Raw genomic sequence first — 9362 nt, forward strand, 5'->3', positions numbered from 1 at the left:
TTTTGTCTTAATACTAATACATTTAGAACTTGTAGAGGGGAATCTTGCAATATGTTGGCATAGAATATTGCTGTAGCGACACCTTAAAGCACTGCGGGTCACGTGTAGGTCGTTCGATCGTCATACGATTTTGATAATAGGATTTTTAAGCGAGCAGTAACAGAGTCAACTACCCACAAGAATCCAAGAGAGAGTTTTGTGCAGCAAGACAGCTAAGCATTGTAGGACACATGCATGGCTGTCCTAAAAAATGCCCCAAGTTAGCACCTTTATTAGGACTTGGGTGACAGACAGTCAGAAAGCCCTCTCACAAAAATCAGAAAAGTGCGGCGACAGGAATTATAGGTGCATGTAGTATGTCAAACTTCTGAAAGGTAAAGTCCCCGTAAAAGTAAACAAGCCTGGGCATCGTTATGCAAATCGAAACAATGGTCAAGATAAGGACTGTTTTCTTTTACTGGGACTTTACCTTTGACATAATACCTAGAATTCCTGTAACACTTCGGTTGTGAATAGGGCTGGGTACCGGTACAGAAAATTCAGGTCTGGTTCAGGTTCAGAGGATCAGGTCCAGGTCTGGACCTGCCAAAAATGATTTAGTATGTCAAAACTTGTGAACTGACTGTACTCACAATAATTGCCCATTTCACTACAAAGAAATCTGTTTGGTGGAGTATTCGACTTTGTAAAATACTACAAGGCTAACAGCCTCTGTGCGATTGACGGCAAACCTTGGTAGAAATGACTATAAACTTTACTCTCGGCTTCGCTCCTGTTATTTTCTTTGACTGGTAAGCGCCAAAACGTTTGAAAGCCTGATCAAGTAACCTGATCATTTTCTAATAGGTCCAACATCCGGTCCAGCTGATTTTTTCAGGTCCGGTTTTTCCGATTAAAGAAAAACCGGTTTTGTGTACCGGTTATAATACGCGGCTTGCTTTGTGTTCTTCGGATTTTCAGCGGCATATTTCGTCTTTGGACAAGTGGAATCCACGTTCATTTTTAAGTCTAGAACAGGCGACTTTGTATCAACTAATTCCCAGGTAAGAAGAGTGTTTAGAAGTTTGGAGAACAGTGAATGAGGAAAGTTTCATGAAAATATGCACCAGCGTGGCGTGATTTTTTTCTGTACTCATTGTCGTCATTCAGTCAAAGTTTCCTCTTTTCTGTGCCGTTTTAGACATCGTAAGTATATCCGATTATATCGTAAGGTGGATAGTGTCAAAATAACCTAGTTTATTTGGTGCTGGGTCGTACGTTTGGTGACTGGGTGGTTAGAGCCTGAGCTGGGGACGCCATGGGAGGTAGAAAAAATTATGCAAACAAAGGAAGAGCCATTTAGGGGTTACTGGATTTCATTTGAGTGTTAATTCAAACTGGGTAAACATACAGCTTTGTAGATTTGCATTGTGAACTATCTTCATACAGCGTCTTGAATCAACTGCTAATGGTCTGGTTCACTAATGCAGCCCCGATATCGATTATCCGTATACTGCTATGATCGCCCCCTCAATTTTCCTGCCCTAGGGCAAGAGGGGGACAGTGTGAAGTCATGTGATGGTCCACTAACTGCTGAAGTGTTTACTTATTTCTTCCCATATAAGTGTTATTTGATCAAAGCAGGGCTGTCCAGTTGAGATGAAAAAAAAAGTTCAGCCCTCAATTCCAAGCCAAGATATCGGAACTTGTAAAATGTATTTTGAGCTTAAGTTTAACATTTATGTTTGTCTTCTTTTTGCAGAAGTTGATCCAGATATTATTGACATGGCTACACCAGACAGGATGCAGGGTTTGGATGACGTCAGGAGAGGAGCAGCAGGGGGTTCTGCCTGGCAGGGTGAAAGATGTGAGGATTCTGGGGAGTTCAGTAGGAGAGGCAAAGGTGTGAAAGTGTACAGGTGTGAGGAGTGCAGCAAGCAGTTCAGTCAGCTGGGCAATCTGAATAGGCACAAACGTTCTCACAAAGGTGAGAAACCCTACAGATGTGAGGAGTGTAGCAGAGAGTTCAGTGAACTGGGTTCTCTGAAGACTCACATGCGGACTCACACAGGGGAAAAACCTTACAAGTGTGAGGGGTGTAACAGGCAGTTCAGCCGGCTGGACAATCTGAAGACTCACATGCGCACTCACACTGGAGAGAAACCTTACAGGTGTGAGGGGTGTAGCAAACAGTTCAGTCAGCTAGGTGATCTGAAGAGACACATGCTTACTCACACCATGGAGAAACCTTACAGATGTGAGGAGTGCAGCAGGCAGTTCAGTCAGCTGGGCAATCTGAAGACTCACATGCAGACTCACACAGGTGAGAAACCTTACAAGTGTGAGGAGTGCAGCAGGCAGTTCAGCGACCTTGGTAAACTGAAGACTCACATGCGGACACACACTGGTGAGAAACCCTACAAGTGTGAGGAGTGCAGCAGGCAGTTCAGTCGGCTTGATGATCTAAAGAAGCACATACGTACTCACACAGGAGAGAAACCCTTCAGGTGTGAGGAGTGTAGCAGGCAGTTCAGTCGGCTTGATGATCTGAAAAAGCACATACGTACTCACACAGGAGAGAAACCCTACAAGTGTGAGGAGTGTAGCAAACAGTTCAGCACATCAGGCAATCTGAAGAAACACATGCGGACTCACACAGGTGAGAAACCTTACAAGTGTGAGGAGTGCAGCAGGCAGTTCAGCGACCTTGGTAAACTGAAGACTCACATGCGGACACACACTGGTGAGAAACCCTACAAGTGTGAGGAGTGCAGCAGGCAGTTCATTCGGCTTGATGATCTAAAGAAGCACATACGCACTCACACAGGAGAGAAACCCTACAGGTGTGAGGAGTGTAGCAGGCAGTTCAGTCGGCTTGATGATCTGAAAAAGCACATACGTACTCACACAGGAGAGAAACCCTACAAGTGTGAGGAGTGTAGCAAACAGTTCAGCACATCAGGCAATCTGAAGAAACACATGCGGACCCACCAGGGAGAAACTGTCTAGATGTGATGGCCATCACGAGCATTTTACTACAACTTGGATTCAAGGTTCATGCACAATTAATGTGAAATTCTTTTGATAAAGCTAATATGAGTGTAGTCCTGTCTATTTGAATACCATGACATCATACAGATGAGAAAGCCCACTGGTCTGTTTTGTAGATATATTGGTTTTGAAAAACAAAAGTCTACACGGAAGTAACAAGTGCAAAAACATTACTTTAGCTTGGGTACCATTCTCTGTAGTAACAGCTGGTTCAGCAAAGCTTGCTAACCACCATTAGTTTATAGCTGGAAAGATTTAGCCAGCAGTTACTTTGGAGGATGGTACCCAGGCTAACATTGCTTCAGTTAAAACCGTATAATCTACTTTATACATGTACCTTTGTTCTTTGTAGAATACATAGATTATAAATATAATGCTATCAGTATTTACATAGCTCAGCTGGTATAATAACTCTTCTGCGTAACTGACACCTGTTAAACATTGTTGTAAAGGAGATATCCGGAGAAAATGGTATAGTTATTAAGAACATTAGTTGTTTTTTTTAAGTTATTTTTGCATGTTTATTTCAGTTCAGGTAGTTTGTAGATGGAATGTTTTGTTATGTTATAAAGTTCGCAAAAAATTGTATATACGTAGTTGTTCTTCCCATAAATATTACTCATCATATAGGTTACAAGTTAACCAACAACTTACTACATAGTAGCTTGTACATGTATTATTTATATACGTGTATGTTAAGTAGTTAGGGGTGCCACTGTAACAATATTAAGTCTTTCTACTTTACTAATGATTAACTTTTCGATAACAGATAGTAGTAACCATTATGTTTTTTTCTGAATTTATGTTTTATCCTAAGTATTCTGTAGTAGTTTCAAATAAAACAAAATTTAGATACAAATGTTGGCTGTTTTGTACATTATGTAAGAGGCAAGATAGGATGGTTTGTTTGTTTGTTTGTTTGAGCCTATATTTATTCATGACAAGCTCACATCAGCCTACACGCTGCTTTTTCATTGAGGTCATGAGGGAAGAGGTAAGGGTCAGATAAGATATAACACTAATAGGTATGAAAGAAAAGCCATGTCAGATTCAGGACTGGCTTTTATAGACATATCTCAGGTTGGCGACGACTGTTTGTCATAAGCAGAATAGCATATGATGAACGGAAAACCTGTTTATAGGTGGAAACTTGTGTATTGCGAATCAGAAAAGGTCGTTACATCTTTTGGGTAATCAGGTTAAAAAGTTGACCTCCAGCTGAGGAGTACTTCCGGGTCACATGATAGCGCTTTCCTGCCTGCGTGGCGTGGTACAGCCGCGCTCGGTTTTTGCTCAGAGTCGAGTTTAGTTCGTTCTTGAAGGAGTCCGCGTTCATTCTGTTCTTAAGACCAGCGATTCAACAGGCGACTTTGTATAGACTGATTTCCAGGTAAGAAGAGTTCGTTACATTGTGTATTTCGGTGTGAAAGAAGAAAGTTTCATAGAAATATTTATATTATGGTAATGCAGTTTTTTAACCTCCTTGGTGTAACCAAACGTCCTTGATATATATTTCTATACTGTCATTCAAAGCCTCTTTCCTGTGGAGATTCGTGTAGATATATCGTAAGGTGAATAAGGTATATTAAAAATAGCCTCGTTTATTTTCTGTCTGGGTCACAAATGGATAGTATTGGAGCTGACCAGAGAGCTGACGATGGTCGATGTAAACAAGAGTGGAGGGTCAGCTAGGAGATTTTGGATAATCGATTGGGGTGTCTAAAGTAGCAAGCGGGGCAAAAATATACAGTTTGTAGCTCTGCTTTGTTAAATATGTACATACAGTGTCTTGAATCAGCATTTGATAGTGTCGATAATGCCGATATTCAATTGAAAGGACCCAGTTGATCTGTCGTAGGTATACTAGAAACCCTTACATGCGCCCCAGTCAACTTCCCCACAAAATTCTCACATCTGGGTTTCATCAGGCCTGGAGGCCAAAGGGGTCGGTATCAATACTAGTGGACGGTTCACTAACTGCTGCAGTGGGGACGGTTCGCTAACTGCTGCAGTGTTACTTGTTCACCTTCTTTCATGCTGTTAGCCTCATACGAACTTCAATTACAGTATACAGTGAAGACAGCTCACTAAGAAAAACAAAACAATTCTCTTGACCTTGTATGATTTGTTTGTATTTTTGTTTGTATGTATTAATTTGCATACTCAGTGAATGGCCTCATGGCGTAACACACCAAGTAGGTACTGAAGAGCACAAACTGTATCCTTACAGACTTACTGGTACATGTATTTGATCCACTCACACAGGGATGGAGCCATACTATTTTTGATGTGTGTGGTGGGTTCTTTGTGTGCTTGATGTGTACATGGCTGTACTCAAAGATGGGACCAACATTTAATGTCCTATCCATGGAACTTTCCTAACCAAAACTAGGTGCTCATGTTAACCTGATTGAAGTGAGAAAATTCAGGTTAAGAGCCTTTTTCTAATGGCACAACATCGGAGCATATCATAATCAGAGAACTCGAACCCAGGACCTCTGGATTTTAACCAAGACCTTACAGCTATGGTTCGCGATGCTTCATTTCTCATTGGTCTCAGTGTCTTTTATCTGATGATGAACATTTTTTAACAGTGTGCAACACTCTTGTTTGTGTGTTAATGTTAACGATTTGCATGTCATCCTGCATCCTACCTGACAATGATATATGGCAGTATGGGAAACATGCACACCCGCATTGGAGAAGTTCTGGGGCCAAGCTCAAGTTACTTCCAGCTTTGCTTTGTAGTATTCTCACAGCATAGAGGAAACTCATTGACCTCTTATGATAAAAATCAACTTTCAGTGAATATTTTCTCATATGAGTTTAATCTAGTCTGTGTAACGCAAACTCCGCCATCCGGAGCTTGTAGCCTCCTACCCGCGGATTGGCGCGGCAATTACGACGGGCCTGAGAAGCGTGATTAAATCAGGCTAAGTTTAATCAAAATTTGAAGCATAGCTGACAATAAAGATAATGGGAAACATTGCTTTGAATATTTATGTTTGTTTTGTTTTGTTTTTCCAGAGGTTGACATGGCGACAACAGACAGCATGCAGGGTTTGGATGACATCAGGAGAGGAGCAGCAGGGGGTTCTGTCTGGCAGGGAGAAAGACGTGAGGATTCTGGGGAGGAGTTCAGTAGGGTAGACAAAGGTGTGAAAGTGTACAGGTGTGAGGAGTGTAGCAAACAATTCAGTATACAGTGTAATCTGAAGAGACACATGCGGACTCACACTGGAGAGAAACCCTACAAGTGTGAGGAGTGCAGCAGGCAGTTCAGTATGCTGGCCCATCTGAAGACTCACATGCTGACTCACACAGGTGAGAAACCTTACAGATGTGAGGAGTGCCGCAGGCAGTTCAGTCAGCTGGGCAGTCTTAAGAGACACATGCGGACTCATACAGGTGAGAAACCCTACAGGTGTGAGGAGTGCAGCAGGCAGTTCAGTATGCTGGCCCATCTGAAGACTCACATGCTGACTCACACAGGTGAGAAACCTTACAGATGTGAGGAGTGTCGCAGGCAGTTCAGTCAGCTGGGCAGTCTTAAGAAACACATGCAGACTCACACAGGTGAGAAACCCTACAGGTGTGAGGAGTGCAGCAGGCAGTTCAGCGACCTTGGTAAACTGAAGACACACACGCGGACACACACAGGGGAGAAACCCTACAAGTGTGAGGAGTGCAGCAGGCTGTTCAGTCAGCTGGGTGATCTGAAGACTCACATGCGTACTCACACAGGGGAGAAACCCTACAGGTGTGAGGAGTGCAGCAGGCAGTTCAGTCAGCTGGGTGATTTGAAGAAACACATGCGGACTCACACAGGGGAGAAACCCTACAAGTGTGAGGAGTGCAGCAGGCAGTTCATTCAGTCGGGTGATTTGAAGAAACACATGCGGACCCACACAGGGGAGAAACCCTACAAGTGTGAGCAGTGCAGCAGGCAGTTCAGCGAGCTGGGTTCTCTGAAGACTCACATACGTACTCACACTGGGGAGAAACCCTACAGGTGCGAGGAGTGCAGCAGGCAGTTCAGTATATTTGGCAATCTGAAGAGACACATGCAGACTCACACAGGGGAGAAACCTTACATGTGTGAGGAGTGTAGCAAACAGTTCAACACATCAGGCAGTCTTGAGAGACACATGCGGACCCACCAGGGGGAAACTGTATAGATGTGCAGCTATGACGAGCATTTTGCTATAACTTGGTTTCAAGGTTCACGCATTATGTGAAAGCTCTTTTGATAAAATTGATGTGAGTGTAGTCTTGCTTATTTGAATAACATGAAATCATACACATGAGAAAGCACCCTGGTCAGAAGTGTAGAGATCGCTTTAGAAAAATGAAAGCCTACGAGGATATAACAAGTGCTAAAAACATAACCTTTAGCCTGGGCACCATCCTCCATAGTAACAGCTGGCTTAGCTTGCTAACCACCATGGTTTGTAAGTGGAAAGGTTTGAGTCAACAGTTACTACAGAGGATGGTACCCAGGGTAACATTGCTTTAGTTAGAACATCTAATGTGTATATGTATCTTTATTAGTTATAGAATACTTGTTGATTATAATGTAATGGGTATTTACATAGTTCAGCTTGTATAATTAGTGTTCTGCTTAACCGACACCTGTTAAAGGTTGTTGGAAAGAGATTCAGTGGAAATGGTATAGTTATTGACACCGTTAGTTATTTTTCAATTTTTTTTTGCATGTTCGTTCCTGATCAGGTAGTTTGTAGGTGGAAAGTTTTGTTATCAAGTTTGCTCGTATATTATAGTGGAGTTGTTCTTTCCATAAATATTACTAAATTTAACATTATATTCGTTGACGTTGAAAGTTAACTAACAGCTTACTATTTTTGTAGCAGCTTTCTTTGGTTCTTGTTCTGTTAATGTTGTATTCTTTAAATGCATATATTGTTAGTTAAAGATACCCGCATATCTGTGACCACGGGGTAACTTTCCGACAACTGTTATGGTTTTGTCTGACTTAAATCATTTTCTAGTATTTTTGATTAAATAAAATTAGATACAGATGTTTGCTGTTTTGCACGTTATGTATGAGACAAAGAAGGATAGTTTGAAACTTAATTTAGTCAAGAGCGGCTCAAATCGGCCTTCAGGTCGCTTTTCAATGAGGGAAGAGGTTATTGCAAGTTTCAAAGTAAGTTGCTAGGGGGCCAAAAATACAACAAGTACTCGATAGTGATTTCATTGGGGTTTCGTCACAGACACCATCATCGTTGAACAGCAATTTTTGTGACAAAACGTGGTACATGTATCAATATTATCCAGCAAATCATTTATTCCTGTATTGAAGAAGTGCACAAAGGGATAATTGTGTAGTGATTCTTAAGTATCACTTACTTAGTTGGAAGCTACTCTCAAGGCTACCAAAAAGGTGTCTCTTCCACAACTGATGAACTAGTTTCAATTTTACATCTACAGCCATGGCTATTGTTACTTCTTCAAGAACAATCAAGGCTTCCCCACAACATATTTTCCCACTTTGGTATTTTCTCCTCATGTTGAACATATCTCCTGAGGGGGAAATTTCTTCTTTTTTTTCATCAATTGAAAACTACATGTAATGAGTGCCCTTATGTCATCCATAATATTTACTTGCTGTGACCTAATTTAAAAACAGCAGCGAGGTTTCAGATTTAAACCTCCTTGATTCAACTATACCAAAAAAGTTTTGCGAAGAACATTCAGCATGAAGAAAAAGCCGTGTCTGATTCAGGACTGGCTTCTATAGACATACACCCATGTCCAGTATCAGGGTGAAATGCACGAAGTTGTCCTAAGTTAAGTTAGATGTCAGAAGTTGTCCGAAGTTGTCCGAAGTTATGACGTCACGCTAACCATGACGTCATCCTAACTTTGGACAGTCAGCCGGGGGGTGTACGGAGTTGTCCGAAGTTGTCCGAAGTTATGACGTCATCTTAATTATGACGTCATCCAAACTTTGTATAAAAAGACGGGATGTTACCGAAATTGTCGGAAGTTGAGACGTAAATATAAAAGTGATTAGATCGAGATCTAAAAAGTCTGTGTTTTTGGTGGGACATAACGTTAATTAAAATAAGAGGAGAAATAAAAGACCAAAAGACTTGAAATAAATGAATTTTTTACAATGCATGAACATTGACTTTGTGCTGATTAATGTGCATCTATATTTTATTTGTTTATATGCGTGAGTGGTGTGTATCTTATTTACACATATACAAGTTTTTACTATGTGTTAATTAACTTTGGACAAGTTCGTACACATGCCGCCCTACCCTGCCTACTGTACGAAGTTAGATGACGTCACTTAACTTTGCACA

At 41.4% G+C, this 9362-nt stretch overlaps 2 protein-coding genes across 2 annotated transcripts; both read left to right on the forward strand.

The window, feature by feature from the left end:
* The first annotated feature begins 921 nt into the window (after positions 1 to 921).
* LOC118429311 (zinc finger protein 100-like) lies at positions 922 to 3146 on the forward strand. The gene is made up of 3 exons (XM_035839793.1): positions 922 to 1043; positions 1742 to 2236; positions 3118 to 3146. Exons 2-3 carry the CDS (start codon positions 1765 to 1767, stop codon positions 3144 to 3146), a joined length of 501 nt encoding a protein of 166 aa, XP_035695686.1. The 5' UTR covers positions 922 to 1043; positions 1742 to 1764.
* Positions 3147 to 6482: 3336 nt separating this feature from the next.
* Positions 6483 to 8132, forward strand: LOC118429312 (protein krueppel-like). Its single transcript, XM_035839794.1, has 2 exons — positions 6483 to 6488; positions 6864 to 8132. The coding sequence occupies exons 1-2, from the start codon at positions 6483 to 6485 to the stop codon at positions 7206 to 7208; spliced, it is 351 nt and encodes a 116-aa protein (XP_035695687.1). The 3' UTR covers positions 7209 to 8132.
* The last annotated feature ends 1230 nt before the right edge of the window (positions 8133 to 9362 follow it).

This window comes from Branchiostoma floridae, chromosome 13 (genome assembly GCF_000003815.2).
Source record: "Branchiostoma floridae strain S238N-H82 chromosome 13, Bfl_VNyyK, whole genome shotgun sequence".
Taxonomy (NCBI): domain Eukaryota; kingdom Metazoa; phylum Chordata; class Leptocardii; order Amphioxiformes; family Branchiostomatidae; genus Branchiostoma; species Branchiostoma floridae.

What these genes read in the sequence shown, in the direction of transcription:
- LOC118429311 (XM_035839793.1), top strand. Translation starts at nt 1,765, where the DNA reads ATGGCTACACCAGACAGGATGCAGGGTTTGGATGACGTCAGGAGAGGA. An exon ending in CATGGAGAAACCTTACAGAT is followed by an intron (nt 2,237 to 3,117) that starts GTGAGGAGTGCA and finishes GACATCATACAG; the next exon opens with ATGAGAAAGCCCACTGGTCT.